Consider the following 19,765-nt stretch of genomic DNA (forward strand, 5'->3'; position numbering starts at 1 on the left):
TTTCCTGCACTGACCATAGTGCAAACCATGGAGGGGGAGGCTGTCAGAGATAGATAAGGTCCTTTTACAGTGGTGCCTCGCAAGACGAAAAGAATCCGTTCCGTGAGTCTCTTCGTCTAGCGGTTTTTTCGTCTTGCGAAGCAACCCCATTAGCGGATTAGCAGATTAGCGGTTTAGCGGCTATTAGCGGCTATTAAAGGTTTAAGGGATTAGCGGATTAGCTGCTAAAAGGCTATTAGCAGCTTAGTGCCTTAGAAAAAGGGGGTGGGGAGCGAAAAAAAATCGCAGGAACTCGCAAGACATTTTCTTCTTGCGAAGCAAGCCCATAGGAAATTCGTTTTGCGAAGCACCTCCAAAACGGAAAACCCTTTCATCTAGCGGGTTTTCCGTCTTGCGAGGCATTCGTCTTGCGGGACACCACTGTATTTCCAAAAGATACCTCTGGGAATCTCACGGGGAATCTCACAATCCCTCAGAAGAGAGCCTGCCTTGTCTACTGCTACCATGGTGCAGATGCTATTGGGAGGTAGATGCCATTGTCCCCCTCTAAAAAGAGTATCTGATTATTCTTCCTTTGCAGAAAGAAACGTAAAAATCATAAAGTAAGTGTAAAATAAATAAATGAAATGCTACTCCTGCTTCGTTTTCAAATATATTTATTTTTTCAAAAAATAATTTACAAATAAGGAGATGGGACACTGAATGAAATAAGTGTGTGAGGGTTTTGAAACACATCTTTACACAATAATCACATGGTATAATGAGCATTATATTTTTTTAAAAAAATCTAGATTACAACTATATTGCCACAAAAAAATTGCCAAGGCCATCTTAGAAGAGAAGAACATATATTTTTCATTTAACAATTGTTATAAGTACTACTCTTACAACAGTAAACTGAATGGAATTCTAACATTAAAAGGACAGCATTCTATATTTGATGACAAGAAGCTTCAAACGCATGATTAAATATATTTGATTTTCCAGTATAATTGCAAAAGCAAGAAAATAGAGGTCTGCTTTCTTTAAATACACACTGTAAAAATGTATACAGTGAAGTCAAGGTAGCTAGGGAAGGGGCCTATCTGCTCCCCAACTGGGATATAATAAAATAAGGAACATCTTTACCACAAGACAGCTTTGTTTACTGTATATTTCCCTCCCACTCCCAATAGCATAACTGAACAGTGTGGACTAGCTAATGGCAGAAATAAGACAAGAAAACATTTAAAATGCAGTATTTTGGTGGTACATGATTTGTTCCGAAAAAAGCACAGTCATGTTTGTATTTGTATTATATTAGGTCAAATTTATTGTCCAGCTAAAGACAGAGCACAGAAAAAGTCTCTTGTGGAGCTGTGATCATTTAGCATTTTGTTCCAGAGCAGAGTACTCCATTTCTGATACCTTGGAAGTATCGATTAGTTTGGTGAGGCCTGTTTTGGCAGAGTACTTAAAGATGAAAGCTTTCATGAGCTCATACTTGTAGTTTCGGTTGATGAAGCTGTAGAGCATGGGGTTGACGCAGCAGTGAACCAGAGACAAGCACTGAGTGACATGAAGAGCCGCAAAGAGGAAGCTCTCCATGTGGCAGCTGAAGGGAAGGAAATGGAAGGTCACCAACAAGTCAAGCAAGACCACGACATGGTACGGCAGCCAGCAGACCAGAAACACAATGACATAGGAGAAAATTATTTTCCCGTTGCTCTTCCTCTCTTGGTCACTAGAGGCAGATATGGCTCTTGCCAGGAGACAATAGAAAATGGCAATGATGGGGAAAGGAATGACAAAGCCTAGAATGACAGAGCTCAGTTCCATGCTAGCCAGCCACTCCTTAGCGTTCTCCTCCGGGTAGACAGGGCGGCAATAGGTCTCATTGTTGGAGGAAACGGTCTTCAGGTAGTGGGTATCTGGGATAGACACAAAGAAAGCAAAAAGCCAGACAAAGATGCAGATGCAGCGGCGGATCCTCTTCTTTTTAACACTGCTGGAGGTTGTGAAGCAGGCCACTGAGAGATATCGATCCACGCTCATGCATGCCAGGAAGAAGATGCTCCCATACAGATTGATGGAAAACACGAGGTGAGTGATCTTGCAAGTGATCTCTCCCATGTGCCACTGGCTGTGCTGAACAAGGGAGACCACCCAGACTGGAAGGGTGATGATCACACACAGGTCGGCAATGGCTAGATTGAAGATATAGAGATGAGTTTCGTAGCCAGTTGTTTTGGCTTGGAAGTTCATCCAGACAACCACAAAGTTGGCCACTAAGCCTATCATAAATATAAAGATATAAAAAATGGAGAGGGTGTAAAGCAGGGCATTTCTGTTGAGCATAGCTGGGCATGATAAGGAGTCCACAGTGATGCAGTCTCCACTGCCACAAGTCAAGTTGGTTTCAGTGAAATTCTCCCCTTCCACATGTTCAAATAGGGTTGGCAAATCAATGGTATTCATAGCTGGTCGCTCTGGGATGGAGGCAGCCTAAGGCAAAACAAAGCAGCAAGAAGAGAAAGGATAAGCATCTTGGTTAACAAAAACAGCCATTTTTAAACAAATGCCTTCATCCCAAATAACCTTACCACCAGTCCAGAGACAATTTGTGCACTGAATGTTTTGGTTAAGTGGCATCTTACACGACACCCTTCAGATTTTAAACAAACTACCACCATTGCCATAAAAATATTCAGAAAACAGTAGAAAGGAAACATTGGCATTTGTACACTTTTTCTTTAAGTGATAGTTCTGCTGCACTGCAGTCTCTGGCTGTAAGATATCAGGGTTAAATAACTGCTGGGTGTCTGTTATCCATAACTTAAATCATACAGCTCTCAATATAATCAATGTATCCTATCTGCTTACCCTAGTAGTTTCAATACTACAATTCTAGGCTAAAAGGTTAGCCTGCAATACTCAGGCTTCCCACTAGAATAAACCCATCAAAGTATTTGAAAATTGCTGGCAAACACTGTCATCCCTTGCCTTAAAGGTAAAGGGACCCCTGACCATTAGGTCCAGTCATGGCCGACTCTGGGGTTGTGGCGCTCATCTTGCTTTACTGGCCGAGGGAGCCAGCGTACAGCTTCCGGGTCATGTAGCCAGCATGACTAAGCTGCTTCTGGCGAACCAGAGCAGCACACGGAAACGCTGTTTACCTTCCTGTCGGAGAGGTAACTATTTATCTACTTGCACTTTGACGTGCTTTCGAACTGCTAGGTTGGCAGGAGAAGGGAACCGAGCAATGGGATTCGAACCGCCAACCTTCTGATTGGCAAGTCCTAGGCTCTGTGGTTTAACCCACAGCGCCACCTGCATCCCATCCCTTGCTTTAGAAAGCACTAAATTCAAATCTTGCTGGATGGGGCCATCAGTTTATAGTGTTCAAGGCATTTACAATTTTAGTGGGATTTTTGATGAGGCTGCATAAAATTGAGAACTGTAGTGCAATGTTTGCCCAGTAAATCCCTAAACATTTTTTTTCTAAATAACCTTGGAGAAAGACGGCAGTCTTTACATTAAGTCAAGTAGCGGTTTGGGATGCCATTAAGGGTGGCAAGACTGATGACAGACAGATCTGATCCATGACATTTTCACTGGAAAGTTCTTCTGCATGAGTTGTGTACACATGAAGAGGAGCTGGGCAAGACCACAGGTGTTCATTAGTGGAAGAAGAGGTGCCATTTATATTTCATTGTATGAGGCACCATCGTGCCTTGGGTTGGCCCTAAGCAATTTGAAAAGGCGAAGGTTACTGCTTCAGAATTTGATATCTACCTACCGCAACAGCCATTTGATTTTCCACACCCTTTACAACATTTATTATGAGGTGATGGTGGCAGCAATTATTTAATGTTAATCTTGGGTTCTCTTGGCACAGACTGAATGGTTTGGCAAAATGCTTTTTTACAGTATTAGGATGTTCCTTTCCACACAAAGAAGTTGTGAGAGCGAAGGATAAGAAGGACCGCCTTATCTGGATACAAGTACAAATTTAGAGAACCCAGTTATGTGACTGTTCTCACTACTTGCCCAAGGTAAAATACACTAGTCAGAAGGACAATGCCTGGAGGTTCTTTCCCCACAGATTATAGTCAAAAACTACTGAAAAACGATTGATAAACTGCTGATAAAATTATTCAAATTTATGTAGCGCTTTCAAAAACTATTTGTGCTGGTGATTATTAGAACATTCTGCAGCAACTATATTCATAGACCAATTGCACACTTTGTGAAAAAGTACTCACACTTGCTTCTCCCAAATTTGCAGGCAGTTAATTTCACTGGATGACCCTGTGCAATAGTGTTTTGATGAAGACCAGGTTGGTTTTTATATAGTTGGTCTTCCTTTCCATATCATTTATCAATGATAAAACTTTTTTTTTACTTTGATTGCTTTTCTGACATTTATATCCCACCATTCCTCCATGATGCAGCTAGCGGACTCACAGCTGTCCATGGAGGCGCAGGTCAATTCTGTATCCAGGGCAGCTGTCTACCAACTCCACCTGGTACGCAGGCTGAGACCCTCCCTACCTGCGGACTGTCTTGCCAGAGTGGTGCATGCTCTAGTTATCTCCTGCTTGGACTACTGCAATGCGCTCTACGTGGGGCTCCCTTTGAAGGTGACCCAGAAACCACAACTAATCCAGAATGCGGCAGCTAGACTGGTGACTGGGAGCGGCCACCGAGACCACATAACCGGTGGGTCTACATTGGCTCCCAGTATGTTTCCAAGCACAATTCAAAGCGTTGGTGTTGACCTTTAAAGCCCTAAACGGCCTCGGTCCAGTATATCTGAAGGAGCGTCTCCACCCCCATCGTTCTACCCGGACACTGAGGTCCAGCTCCGAGGGCCTTCTGGCGGTTCCCTCACTGCGAGAAGCCAAGTTACAGGGAACCAGGCAGAGGGCCTTCTCGGTAGTGGCACCCACCCTGTGGAACGCCCTGCCACCAGATGTCAAAGAGAAGAATAACTACCAGACTTTTAGAAGACATCTGAAGGCAGCCCTGTTTAGGGAAGCTTTTAATGTTTAACAGACCACTGTATTTTAATACTTTGTTGGAAGCCGCCCAGTGTGGCTGGGGAAACCCAGCCAGATGGGCGGGGTATAAATAATCAATTCTATTCTATTCTATTCTATTCTATTCTATTCTATTCTATTCTATTCTATTCCACATCCAAGCAGGTGCAGCCTTTATTTGTCTCAGAGGCCTCAGGCTTCCCACTCCTCCTTGATGCCAGTATGGAGCTTATATAAATCTTCCTCCACAATTGGGGGGGGGGGTTGAGAAAAAGCCGGGGGGGGCAGGTTCTCCACCCCTCCTGCCCTGTATGGCGAGTGATACACCACTTGCACTGCAGTCTTAAGCCTGCCTTTGTGAGAAAGGCAGACTTTACCCCACAACACACTGTTTTTAGCTAGACTCCACTTGCTGAAATATAAGTTTTAATACTGCACATAGTCTTCTAAATATGGGTATATTGTACGTAGATTGTCATGATGCAGTGGTGTGGCTTGCTCATTTTTTCTAGAAAAATGTGCATAAACTTTATGGATTAGGCAGAAATTCAATAGGTGAAGCTTTTTCACAGAACAGAGGGACAGTGGAGGTATTTTATGCAGTCAGAAGTGGAAAGGATTACTGTGAAGGCTGGAAGTATATGAGAAAGTGAGGAACAGGGAAGTACCACTGAGAGCTAAATATGTAAAGAAAGAAAAAGACTTACAATTGAGACTTCTCCAGAATGCTTGGCATTTCTTTCAGCTTTTTAAGCATTTAGAATAAAACTAACTGAATCTCACTGCTATAAATATATTGGAACTGAAAGATCTGAAGCAGCAGTTATTACGAGAATCAGTCAGGATGAGAAACGGCTAAAAGCCTTCAGAAACTGCTTTTTTCTGATTTAACAATGGTTTTATCTTTGAGCAACTCCAGCAGGTTGTCTTATCCCCTTGTAATCATTTACATTGGCTCAGAAGAGTTCTGAAAATTTAAACTCATGGCACTGAAACCAGAATCCAGCCCTTCTCCTTCATTCATCTCAGATCTCCTTTTGTGGCCAGTCTCTGTGCTGCTATCAGACGGTGGTGGCAACAGACCTACCAAAGCCTAAAGAGAGACGCTAGTACAGTGGTGCCCTCTGGGTGGCGCTGTGCCAACATGAGAGCAAGCGCCTCATGACCCCCCCAAGCTCAAAGACAGAAGGCGACCATTTCTTCACACCAGATCTCACTGCATTCCAGGCACGTGTGCCCAGACACAGAGGCTAAGATGTACAGTTGGGTGCCTTTCTGGCCTTGTGGCACAATCACACTTTTGAGCCTAGTTTGAGTGGGGGTGGTAAGACTATCTCCAGCCAGGTGTATTTCAGTTCCTCAGGTAGGTGGACATGCCACCGCCCCCTCTCCACCCAGCAACTTTCCACACTGGCAGCAGTTTCATCAAACAAACTGCTCTCCAAACTCAGGATACTTTAATGTATTATGGGATGCATGAGTCGCTGAGGAGCGCATGTTATTCTAGGATCTGGAATGTGCCTACACACAGAGAGAGATGCTGTGATTTGTGCTCCTTAGAGCTTTTCAAAAGAATGCCTGCCACTTGCGTATCAGAAGGCAGAAACGTTTAGTAATGTTGCCGGGCACTTCAGAGCTTGGGTGGGGAATCTTAGGCCTGGGCCTGAATGTGGCCTTCCAGGCCTCTCAGTATGGTCCCTGGGGCTGTTACCAGGCCACACAACCCATGGCTATGCCCCCTTCAGATGCCCTGCTCCGTAGCTCACTCTGTGCTTCTGCGCAACTGGAATGGGCTCTTGGACTCTGGGTTGCCTGGAACGGTGGGGGCGATGTGAGATGGAGTGTGCATGCTGGGGGTGTTTATAGAAACCACTAACATTTCTTGTACAAGGTAAGAATAATACCTGTCACTCTACTCACCACTGTGGCCCCCAGAAGGCTGCCCATGAAGGAACATGGCCCTTAGGCTGTAAAAGGTCCCCCACCCCAGACATGGAGATATGGAAGTCAAAGGACTGGTTGAAAATGACCGCATTTGTTTCTTCCCTTTGAAAACATACACAACCCAACCACACCTTTAAGAGTTAGATTATGCATTTCCAATACAGTCGTGCCTTGGTTGTCGAAGGCCCTGGAACTCGGACGTTTTGGCTCCCTAACGCCGCAAACCCAGAAGTGATTGTTCTGGATTGCAGATGTTCTTTTGGAACCCGAATGTCCGACAGGGCTTCCATGGCTTTTGACTGGCTGCAGGAGCTTCCTACAGCCAATCAGAAGTCGCGATTTGGTTTTCAAACATTTTGGAAGTTGAACGGACTTCTGGAATGGATTCCATTCGACTTCCAAGGTACGACTGTACTTATTTCATGCAAAGTTGTCTACACCCGCTACCCCAGTTTGGATGGTTGCCAGGCCCAACTTTTACAGAACTTGCCTATTGAACTAGTAACCTGCTCCCTTCTCTGCTTTCTCTGGCCTGTGGGGCAGCGTTAATTTGATTTAGCAAGCAGTTACATGTGGAAGCCAAGAAAGTACTTATCTGGCAGCCTCCTTTTATGAACATCTCGGAGCTCCCTCTTCCCCATTAAACATCACCCTCGTAATGGAAAGTCTGGCAAGATGGCCAAGGCGTGCTTCTGCAGACCGACCAAAGACCAAATGAAATCAGCAACACTGGATAAAGCATCCTCCTCATAGCATCAGGAAGGACTGAATCTGCAGCCATCAAGAGACTGCTTTGGGAATGCATGCTGTGGACAACTGAAGCAAAAGAGAAGTCTTCTGAACCGAGGAGGGCAGTGAAAAATTGTGGGCAGCTCAGATGTGGTTATGTAGGAGGTACAAAACCATGACCAGCTGCTTCCTTTTACTCCCTGCCACAATTCAGTTAGTTATAATGAGAAACGGCCCTCATATTGTCAAGGTAAGGCATGGAGCTGGAAACTCAACCCTCTCCTCCTAGGGGTAGAACCACGGCTGCCTTCCATCCCCCTAAGAAGGAAGCGGCTAATAGGAGCTGTGCCTTGTCGATCTCAAGATTGGAGTATTGGAGTGCCCTCTATGTGGTATGGCTTGTGAAGAGAGTTTGAAAACTGCACCTGGTCCAGAATATGGCAGCATCACCCAAGTTACCCACGTCACAATGGTGGACGCATGTTACATCTGCCCTTAAAATACTACACTGGCTACCGGTCAGGTTGCAGGCTCACTTAGAAGCAATATGGTCTGCTTTGCTTTTTAAAACCTTTCAGGTTCTAATTCAGCCTTTCTCAACCTTGGGACCCCAGATGTTGTTGGACAACAACTCCCATAATCCCTATCTGGCAAGACCATTGGTCAGGGGTGATGAGAGTTGTAGTCCAACAGTATCGGGGAACCCAAGGTTCAGAAAGGCTTCTCTGAATTGTCAGGATCAAGGTGTCTGAATGAACACCTTCTCTTCTATCTCCCCCCAATTGGCAAGGAACACCCCACTCAGAATGCCCTGGTCATCTAGTGAAAAGCCCAGGATATCCTTTGTGGTGGCTTTCTCCCCTTCTAAAAAGGCCAAACCAGTCAATTCCCTTTCATCTTTTGAAAAATCCTGGGGTGTGAGGCTGCTGAACTGAAGTTGTTTTTATTAATCTGCTGGTTGGACAAATCTATGGATTAATAGTGTTTATACAGACGTTGAATTTTAAGATGCAATTTAAATGCCCAGCCCAACTGCTTCACTAATTCCAGGGTGAATAAGGTGCAGCATCTGTTTATTTCCAAAACACCAACAAATCTATGCCCCACAATTGTCCATTCCAAGTTCTTTCTCTTCCTCTTCCTCTCTTCTGCTCCTCCACAAGCTGCTGTAGTATTGGATAAGTGAGAGAACGGGACTAACTCAGAAAGGGACTAACTCTGCACAGATTTGCTCTTTTTGTCTTATCTTTATGTAAGTGTTTTGAATCTTTCACTGTAAGCTGACCTGATAAGGCAAGTTTTAATACAAAAAGTAAAAATAAAGAGAAGCTGGGTTCTCCAATGTCCTTCCTGAGGACCAAACTAGAAACACGATGGTAGCAAATCTGTTGTTTTAAACCCAGAGCTCCCACCATCAGGAAGAAGCTATATTTTAGCAGCAAAGGGGTTGCATGCGTGGAGAGGAGGGTAGTCCTCCTCACATACAAGGTCTGTCCTCCAAACATCACCTTCTCCACTGCTGAGATCTAGTACGGAAAGTGTACTCAGTTAGGGGGAAAGGCAAATTTAATCACTGGTTCTATACCTTCTTCCATTGTGCTTAGCCTACCTCCAGCGAAACCTGTTTATCTGAGCATAAAGCTCATAGATCTACCATATCATACCTAGTTTGACCCTAACACAATCTGATTTATTTATTCTTTACTGAGATTTTTCACAAGACAGACAAACATCCACACGTCAACGAGGCTCAGGACCCTGGACAGATGCCACAGAGCTCATCCAACTTCACAACAAAGACTCACCCACTTCTCTTTGATTTCAGGTAATCCCTTGTTTGTTCATGTCACCAACCCCTGCAATATATTTTAATCCCACTCTTATTGTTGTCAAATGGTGTTTAACAAGATATTAATACAGAGCGTATGTGTGTTTGCGTGTGTGCCTGCAAGTGTTAAAACTGTATGCTTTTTCAGAGAAAGGAACACTGTTTGCCTTGGCAAAGCAAGATTGGTTTTAGTACAACTACTCAGAATATACTGCCCTCTACTGAAAAAATATATATAGATCAGAAATTCTGGTACAACCTCTCCAAGATTTGCAGGTTTCTTTCGTTTTAAAAACAATCAACAGACATAGCACCATGTGCAGAGGCAGATCTGGGGGTTGGCCAGCTTGGCCACCACCAAAGGCACAGGCCCGGCAGGGAAGGGGACACAAAAACCAAGCCCTCTGGCTTGGAGTGGCTAGGAGCCTGCCCCACTGGCTGCCTAGTCCCTGGCTGCCCTGCCACTGCTCTGGGTGGCTTTGATAGGCACACAGGCATTTCTGGGTGGCTCGGTGGAGGAATCTGGTCACTGGCATGGGCCATCGAGCAGCCCTCCAGGGCTCCCTCCCAAGAGAGAGGCAATGAAAAGCAACACTTTAGAGTTTATTGTCCATGGTCTCTCCTGGCTTCAGAGGTGCCAGTACATCTCCTTGCCAAGGGCACAAGGGATGTGGGGGGAGCACAAATACACCTCCTTGCCAGTGGTGCAAGGGAGCTTAGGTACATCTCTGACAAGTGTGCAAAAGGCTTCTCAGAATTTTGCATTTTATTTGTGGGCAGAAACATTGGGGTATATTTCATGGCATTTATCCAGGGAAACATAAATTCTTAAACAGTTGCTTGAGTGTGAGACTCACCATTAGCAGCGGCAGTAAAACGTCTTCTTTTATTTTCTTCCCTCCCAACTGGGGGTGTTGTTGTTTTGGGTACTGCTGCTCTTGCAACTGGCAACAGCAGCAGCAACCATGGGGGCAACGTGGCCTCCATTTTGCATCCTCCACAATGTCCCAGATCAAGCATGAAGGGGGTGGCACACAAATAAATGGAGAATATTCAGAGGAAAAGCAGGTTGGTGAGAAAATGAAATGTCTCTGTATAAAACATTTGCCTAGGAATTTCTGGGTCATTTTGGCCCAGTTCTAGATACAGTGGTACCTCTGTTTACAAACGCTTCCGGTTACGCACGCTTCAGATTCTGAACACCGCTATCCCGGAAGTAGTTGCTCCTGGTTGCAAACTTTGCCCTGGGATGCAAGCAGAAGTCGCGCAGCGGGAGGCGCCATTAGCGAAAGCGCGCCTCAGGATAAGAACAGTTTCAACTTAAGAATGGACCTCTGGAACGAATTAAGTTTGTAACCAGATGTACCACTGATCAGTAAACAAACATGTGGCTATCAGGGAATCAGGGCCATCTTCCTCATATTTCTGAGGAGGCCTCACACAAACAATTTGGTTAAAATACATGTTTCCCAAGGGAATAAAAAGAGTGCGAATTTTGTCATGAAACTACCCACATTACCTGCCTGCACCACCCATGTCACTTAGTTCTCTACATCCCTGTTCATCACTGCTTGTTCGCCTGCAAGTGGCTAACTGCTCTGCTGCCCCTGATTTGGACATCTAATGGCATGTCCATGGGGCAGAGATGTGATATTTCTATGCATTCAACTCGTGTTGATACTAAAAAAAATTAAGTTATACCAACAAGAAAATCTTACTAGCAAGGGGAAAAAACCATGTCATTTACAACCACACGACTCAGAGAAGCTGGAACTCATTAGAGCAGAGTTTCCCAAACTTGGGTCTCCAGCTGTTTTTGGACTACAATTCCCATCATCCCTAGCTAGCAGGACCATCGGTCAGGGATCATGGGAACTGTAGTCCAAAAACAGCTGGAGACCCAAGTTTGGGAAACCCTGCTTTAGAGCTATAATCAATTCCTCCCCCTCCCCCCAAAATAAAATAAATTTCTAATCCTCATTGTTAAGTTTTTAAAAAAGAAAGTTTATTACTATCCTACCCTTTCACCAGGAAGCTAAAGAAGGGAATCCTTAAGTTACCCAGATGGACTGAACGGGTCCAAACCTGCCTCTTCTTAGCTTCAACAAGGTTGCTGCATTACATGACTTTTAGACTGTAGCCCTGGGACTTCTATACCTTGGGAGGGCTTTCAGTTACTACCCTTTCTTCCCATCTCTTCTCCTCTGACATTCAGTGCAAAAACAATGCGAGCAACTTACACAATTGGATTGCAGTGCTCAACTTGTGTAAATGAAGGAAATCAACACATTTATTTAGCCTATTCATCAAAGGGGTTCATCATATCTATTTTAAATTGTCTAGATGTATCTTACCCATTACTTTCACTCCTAATACTAACTAGCTAGTAAAATAATTTATTTGCTTTAAAGAATTAAGTTACTACTAATACTCTACAATCTGTAAGGACAGGGGTGAGTGGAAAAGAAGTTTCAATCCTGCTTAAACTAGAAAATAAAATCTAGTTTTACTTGCTTATATGCAGGATTCAGGCATGTTTGCTTTGACTTGCCTTAATCAGCTTACTGCAGCTGACAGTACTGGCTTATCACCACAATGGAAATAGAAACTGAAAAAGGAATCTCCTGACTGAGTCAAGCACATTAAAAGTAACTTGGTTTAATGTTGTGGAATCAACAGCTCATTACACTTTAACTGTCCCACTAAAAGCATCACATTCCAACTAATGCAATGAGAATTTCCGTGTGAATTTTAAGCAAATGTTTTCAAAAAGGAGCTCAGATTGATCAAGGGTAGTGCTAGATCAACACGGTGAAATCAACAATTGGGTGAGTTCCTATTCCCTAGCAAAAGCCATGCCCCTCCTCCCTGCAATGGGATAGAATAACAGCCCATGAAAGAAAAGGATTTAAGCTGATTGTAGGCTTTGTGGCCCCCTGCCAGTGCTCACCCCAGAATAGCAAGGGAGCCTAGCCCAGTGTGCCAGCTGAAACGTAAAACAAAGCAATCTTGACTGTTTGTTAATGAATGGCTCTGAGGTCCTAACGCATGCCAGTCAGAAGTCTCCCAGGACAGGCCTGAGAAACTGCACTGCCCAGTCTACTTTTATTCTGCAGCCACCTCAATGTGTGGCAAGACCCCATGATGCTATTTAGATGCTTGCATGCCAACAATGCTCAGCCGCAGCCAGAAAAGTGATATGCTCAAATCGCCACGGGGATTAGCTGTTGATATTGAAGATCAGGGACAGCCATATTCAAAGACAATTGCAGTAGAAGACCCGTCCGGCTATTGTCTGGGATTGTTCCAGTAAGCAGAGCTGGGGGTCCTCTGGCCAGGGAGACCAGAGCTATTCTGCCCCTTACTCTCGATTTAGAAGGGCAGCGAGAAGGGCAGGCTGGGGGGTAACTGTCCTATGGCTGCACTTAAAGGAACTGCAGGTGGGTTGGATGACAGAGAAATCAGGTTTCTGAAACAGTCCACATCTGGAATCATAGCAGGAAAACAAAGATCTATACGGTCTTCCCTGTTATTCATTCATCCTCTTCATACATAAAAAACCAAGTCCTCCCAGGCACTTGATTTCCCAGCTCGCCCTTTCCTTTTCCTTTGCCCAAGAAAGAATTTGATTCTGTGAGAGGATGTTTGCTGCCGTAACCAAATCGCACAGACAAATAGCTCCCCTTGTCCCCTTTGCCTTCAAGAAGCAAAGCGTGATGGAGTTAAAGCACACTCCTTTGTTACTGCATAGCTGCAAATTTACTTTTAACATGACCTTTGACATTTTGGAATTAATATGCAGAACCCAATTCTGCAAACTTCAAATCATTCTGCCCATTATGGATAATCAGGTGGTGAAATTCAGACTGCAGGATGGGTTCTTATTTTGAAAGTTTCCCATGTAAAAAACGTCCTACCTTGTACATCAAGGGCTGGGGCTGGGCAAACCTTTATCCCTCTTTTCTAAACAAAGTGTTTTTTTAAGAGAGGGAGCTTTAAAAAATACAGAACTACACTTGCCATCCGAAGAGACACAGCCCAGAATTCTGCCATGTCAGCCTATCATCTCATTCTGCATAAGGAGTAGAATACTGACACACACACACACACACCTGATTCCACAGCAACATTTATTATGGAATATTAAAACAAAGACAGAATTTCATATTTTATTGGCATAACTTCTGTTGGTCTAAAAATCTGAAATCCTTAGTCTATCCACTGTTGAAGGGCTTTTAAAATATCAAATAATATTTTCAGAGCGGCTTGATGTTCTTTGTCTACAATTGTTAAAAGCAAAACTGTGGAAGTATTTCTAAGAAGCCACCTGACTGCCATCCCAACCCAGAACTACCAAGTCCAGTCCGTCCAAGTGTAAGAACAAGATCTGAACAATTGGATTAAGGGAATTAAAAGCAGCTCAGTGTGAGGTCAAACACATCACTCACTTTTATTAAGCATGCCTGAAAAACAGTAGTCCAATGCCCTAAAGAATCACCTCAAACAGACATGATAAAGGAGCTGTAGAAAAAATTGCATCAGAGTCTTATTTGTGTTGTTAAGGCTGGGTGCAAACATATGCAGTGTATCTGAAAAACAGACATGAAAGTTGCTCTGTATCTTCTCAACCATCCACAGAACGTCTTAGCTAAATATTCTGAAGTTCTCATTTCCTTTAGCTCCTCTTCCACAAGCTCACAAAGGTGTCCTGCCAACAGCTCCCCAACTTGGATTCTGTGACTGAGATCAAGCAAACCAACAGGGCATGAACCCAACTTAATACCATTTTACACCTTCAAAACTAGGCAGGCAATATTAGATGGCATGCGATATCGGAAGACATTTATAGGCAATGCTGCTACCTATTAATAAAGTCAATGAAAATAAGAGCACGGCTCCTTTCTTTCTGGTGTGGTGTCTGCTGAAGTATATCAGCTTGTTCAAAGAAAAATGATTCCTTGTGGAAAGTGTCTTTGTGGTACACTTCGCTTCTTCCCCCATCAAACCACGTGACTCTTGCTACCTAACGTCTGCTCTGCTTAGTCAAAAGTTGACAGAAAAAGAACATTTAACATTTCACTCTTTGTAGCTTATTTAATAAAACAGTGGCAAACACACAGAAACATCTGAAATGTGCAAGGCAAGGGAGGAGTCCCTTTCTCTTTTTAAAGAAAACTTGTTCCTGGAACCCTTTGGCAATGAATCAGACCTTCTGCTGGTGGAAAATTCAGGGAAGAGAAAGACAGGCCTCTTTGCACAACTCTTTGTCACTTTCCCCTGCAAGTCTGAGACTCAACGGCAACATTTAAACTTACAAACAAACAAAAAGTTGCCATAGCCTTGAATGAAACTTTAAAATATTCTTGGGAATGCCCACTAATACTTTCAGAGGATCATAAAACTTTTAATGAGGCACTCTGGCTTTTTTCTTTTAACCCTCATTATCCTGCTTTTAGCAACTAAACAGAGTAACTTTACAACTCCTCATTACTGCTGAAAGTTACAGGGTGGCTGTTTACTGCCCATCCCCTGAATGCTTGTCAGTGAAGGAGACTGCCTGACCCCAACAAATGACAACAACAACACAAAAGCAGCTCTTCTTTCTCTAGGGGTGTTTAGCTTCCTATTGAAACAGGGATACGCATACAAAAGAGCAGGTGACAAGTTCTCTCGCTTTTCAAAGCGTGGCTTTGTGAAACTTCTGCAATGTGATCCTAGAATCATTGACTCACAGAATTGTAGAGTTGGAAGTGACCCCCAGGGGTCATCTAGTCCAACCCCCTGCAGTGCAGGAATCTCAGCTAAAGCAACCATGACAGATGGCCCTCCAACCTCTGCTAAAATACTTCCAAGGAAGGAGAGCCCACCAACTCCTTGGGTGAGTCTGTTCCACTGACAAACAGCTCTTACTATCAGAAATTTTGTCCTGATGTTTAGTCGGAATCTCCTTTCTTGTAACTTGAAGTCGTTGGTTTGAGTCCTGCCATCCTAAGCATGTTTGCTTAGGGTAAATGAGACTTACTTCTCTAATGCGTGTGCTTAGGAGTGCAGTCCTCATACAGATTCCTGTGATGTGGCCAAAGCATTTACCCTTGATGTAAATCTCCTTTGTTAACTGGCCTGACTAGCACTGAGGATCAAAAGCACTGACTGTTGCCCGCAGCCCATTTCTGCTGAGAGTCCCTTGACATGTGCAATGTCATCCCAAAACACCACAGTGCATTTGATGTGCACACCCCCAGGGACATGTGGTCAGCATTGTAGCTCTGCAGGCTGATGCCATGCACGCTTCCTCAGAAGTAAGCCCCTGTGCATGGTAGTGCCACCTGGGTCCCTATCAATAGGGCTACAGGCTGCAATTCCAGGCACTTCATTATCATTTCTGATCTGCCCCACTGACCCACCCCAAATCATGCATTTAGCGCTGGGTTTGGAAAGGGATGTGCAGCCCAAGTGCTGCAACTCGCTTGGCGATCAGGCTGCCCCAAGGAGGAAACTCTCCCGAAGGAAGATGCCCGCCCCGGGACGCCATCCATCCGCTCTGGCGGCGCCGATGCCCGGAGAGGAGCGCCGCGGGAAGCAGCGCGGCTCGGCTGGCCCGGCGCTCCGCTTCTCGCCCTCCCCGGCCACGCGCCCTTCGGGGGCCAGAGCCGCGCTCGGCTCCGCAGACGGAGAAGCGACCTCGCTCGCCGCCGCCGCCGCGCACAAAGACATTCCGGGCCGATGGCCGGCGCCGAACAAAGAAGCCTGGCGGCGGGACGCGCCCGGGCAAGCCGCCCTCCCTTCCCTTCCCTTCCCTACCTCGCCGTCTCCGCGCGCCTCGCTCGTCCTCTCGGGGCGCCGCTTGCCAGGCACTGCGCTCTCGGGCCGCCGGCCGCGCCGCTTATATCGGGGCTGGGCCGGGGCGCGCGCGGCGGGAAGGCGCCTCTAGGGGGCAGCTCGGCCCACGGGCCGCCCCACAGCCCCGAGGGGGCCGGCTCGCTCCGCGCCCGCCCCGCCCCGCGCCCGCCCTCCCTCCGCCGAGCTGCGCGCCGGCCGAGAGCACCTGCATCCTGCGAGACGCGCGCAACACAAAAGGGAGCAGCGCGGCTCTCGGCGCGATCCTTGCAAGAGGGGGAGGCGCCCCGCGCATTCTTCTTGGTCACTGGAGGGAAAGCGGCGCGTCTGCAAATCCTAAATCCTCCTGCCCTGAGGAGGATCCCGCTCCTTTCAACTCCGCGGGTCTGCTTTCCCCATCCAAGGGCAGCCTTAGGATCACGTTTCGCAACGTGCGCTTGTCCGGAAGGCTGCGATTTTCATTTGCGAGTCGTTCTCAGTAAGCGGCAAATGCTGAACTTGGAGCGCGCAGCTACTTCGCCAAAGCGGCGTGGAAACTCTTCGCGGCTCCGGAACATTTCACTTGCTTCAAAGCACTTCGCGTACTTTAGCTCGGTCGACAAACTGGTCAAGTAGATCATTATTATTGCTCCCGCCACGTTACAGAGGCAGAGCATTGTACCGAAGGTGAGTCCATGGCAGAAATAAGATTCTAACAGATCAATATCTGACATGATATTATAAAAGAGTGACAAATCAGTGCTCTTGGAGGGCCTTAATCATAGCTGTCAACTTTTCCCTTTTCTTGCAAGGAATCCTATTCGGAATAAGGGAATTTCCCTTTAAAAAAGGGAAACGTTGACAGCTATGTCCTTAACCACGTGCCATTTCTCCCATTTTTATTGCCATCCAGTCTGCTGTTACTATCATTTATTTTTATTATTTTATTTCATTTGTTATCTTGCCCAAGGCAATCCAAAGTGACTTATAGCCAAGCAGCTATTTGGTTCACTTGAATGGATGTGTGTACATTCCCCACATGAAACAAATAGCAGGTAGCTGTGGGGTGTTAAATCCGGAAAACTGCATGTCTGAATGCCCCACCCGCACCCCTGCTCCAAATTACGGCATTGATCCATGAGTGCCAGTGGCGCCAGGGGCCAATTCGGACTGGGGGCCCAACAGTAGGGGGAGCCAAGGAAAATGGCAGCCACACACAAGGAGGCCGTCAGATGGGCTGAGGGCAGAAGGGTGGGGCAGTGCCCCCTTTGCTCTAACAGACAAACCTCCACGGCTGCTTTGATCTTTAGGAAACTAAACTAACACGTTTCCTTGGGCACTTAGCAGCTATAGCACACCAGCTCTCAAGGTGTGTCAAGGGTCTGATGAGGTGGGGGGATGAATGCTCTCCCAACACCACCAGAAATTGGCTTGGAATGCGGGTGGTGCTGTGGGTTAAACCACAGAGCCTAGGACTTGCTGATCAGAAGGTCGGAGGTTCGAATCCCCTTGAAGGGGTGAGCTCCTGTTGCTCAGTCCCTGCTCCTGCCAACCTAGCAGTTTGAAAGCACGTCAAAGTACAAGTAGATAAATAGGTACCGCTCCGGCGGGAAGGTAAACGGCGTTTCCGTGCACTGCTCTGGTTCGCCAGAAGCGGCTTAGTCATGCTGGCCAAAAGGCCCGGAAGCTGTATGCTGGCAAGATGAGCGCCGCAACCACAGAGTCGGCCACAACTGGACCTAATGATCAGGGCTCCCTTTACCTTTAACGCAATCAAACACATAGGTGAAGATCCAGCTGCCACCCTCTGATACTAACTAATAATAAATATTCTTTTTCCAGTAATTAGAAAGCGGAAAGTCTGCCAGAGAAGTGCTGGAGGACAAAGGTGCAAAGGAGAACCGAAGGAAGACAGATTCTTTGCCTCTGTCTTCATTGTGAAAGATATATGGAGAGATGCTCATATGCCACAACCTGCAGCCTTGCTTCCTGGCAATGTAGCTGAGACACCAAACGGCAAATAAATGTGACAAAGGATAAAGCCTGAGCTGTGTTTCCGGTAAATGGAAAGCAAACGTGACAAAGGCCACAATGGTTACAACACATGCAGAAGGGCAGCGAGACTTGCAGTTGATGAGTCAGCCATGGCTTCTGTGAAGGGAAGCATCGGCTCCACGACACCAGCCTTTCAGAATGACAACAAACACTCTGGTCCAGTGGGCAGGGATTCCTGAATGTGAAGCATAAACAAATAAACCAGAAAGCAGATGGCAGGCATAAATCTTATTATAAAACAGCACAAAGCAGTTGCTTCAGGCAGCAGATTTCCAAGCAGGAGGGCAACCAGCCTCAAATCTCTTTTTCTGTTCCATTAAAAATGAAAACAAAACGAAATTCCATTCAAGAATAGGGGCAGCCACAATTCTGACATTTTGATTTGGGCTTGAAAATGGCTTATTTCCTGCAATAAAAGGAAATAAACTGCAGGATCCCCCAGGATCTCTGCATGACATTATGGACTATTCTACATTAATGTACCTGTTGAGCACCATAAGTGAAAACTGTTGAAAACTGCTGCTGAGCATTCAGCAGATCATATACCGGTAAATGAACAATCAGGTGGAGGGTCATGAAGGACAAATATAATTCTTCTTTTTAAAAGAAAAAGGGAAAAAGAAAAGCTGTAGCAAAAGAGCTTAAGCAGGATATGATTTCATAAGCAGAACAACTCACACACCCATTTTTCCCCAAAAGTAGGTGGTTGGTCATCACAGGAACAGAAATGACCTGTGTATTTGTTCTGGTCTTCTGGAGGTGTAGTTTGATATGTGACATGCTTTCACCAACCTAAAAGGAAATAATAAACCTTTTGACATGCAGGCACACTAAAACAAAAAAACCCAGCTCAGATATCCGAAATAAAAATTGAAAAGCACCATATAGCAGACAGTGGAGTGTTTAATGAGTAATGCACACAAGCAGCCCAGAAGCACAAAGGTGTACAGCTGTGCACACCCCAGGCCTTTAAAGCACATGGGAAGCACAGTTTCCCCCTCCCAATTATTCTGGGCATGGTAGTTCATTAATGGCGGCTGTGGATTGTAACTCTGAGAGGTAAGCCAGTTGCCATACACATAAAGCTGAATGCACACAAGTTGCAGGCACAGGAGCTGTGGGCTTGCTCTGTTCCAAATGAGGAGAACTGTGCACAGGTCCTTCAAAAATGCAGAAACAATACAATCCCCATGAAAATGAGTGACGTCACGCATGGCACGTATATAATAAACTCCTGACAACCCGTTCTTGTAGGGGGGAAGCAGCTCAAACCCAGTTAACACCACGTAGTGTACAGTGTTTCCCAAACTTTAGTCCCCAGCTGTTGTTGGACTACAACTCCAATCATCCCTGACCACTGGTCCTGCTAGCT

At 45.6% G+C, this 19,765-nt stretch overlaps 1 protein-coding gene and 1 long non-coding RNA gene across 3 annotated transcripts; one reads left to right on the top strand and one right to left on the bottom strand.

Moving 5' to 3' along the window:
• Positions 1-639: 639 nt before the first annotated feature.
• On the bottom strand, positions 640-16,440 carry ACKR3 (atypical chemokine receptor 3). 2 transcript variants are annotated; one of them, XM_083402496.1, is made up of 2 exons: positions 16,324-16,440; positions 640-2,484 (listed from the first exon to the last, which is right to left on the bottom strand). In XM_083402496.1, the coding sequence occupies exon 2, from the start codon at positions 2,455-2,457 to the stop codon at positions 1,363-1,365; it is 1,095 nt and encodes a 364-aa protein (XP_083258622.1). In that variant the 5' UTR covers positions 2,458-2,484; positions 16,324-16,440; the 3' UTR covers positions 640-1,362. The 2 variants fall into 2 exon arrangements, with proteins under 2 accessions (XP_083258622.1, XP_083258623.1); XM_083402497.1 differs by lacking the exon at positions 16,324-16,440 and adding an exon at positions 3,515-3,719.
• A 177-nt stretch (positions 16,441-16,617) lies between these two features.
• Positions 16,618-18,853, top strand: LOC310659653. The gene is made up of 2 exons (XR_014502908.1): positions 16,618-17,025; positions 18,181-18,853. It is a non-coding gene; the product is annotated as an uncharacterized lncRNA (long non-coding RNA).
• Positions 18,854-19,765: the final 912 nt, after the last annotated feature.

This window comes from Podarcis tiliguerta (assembly GCF_965153285.1).
Source record: "Podarcis tiliguerta genome assembly, chromosome: 1".
Classification (NCBI taxonomy): domain Eukaryota; kingdom Metazoa; phylum Chordata; class Lepidosauria; order Squamata; family Lacertidae; genus Podarcis; species Podarcis tiliguerta.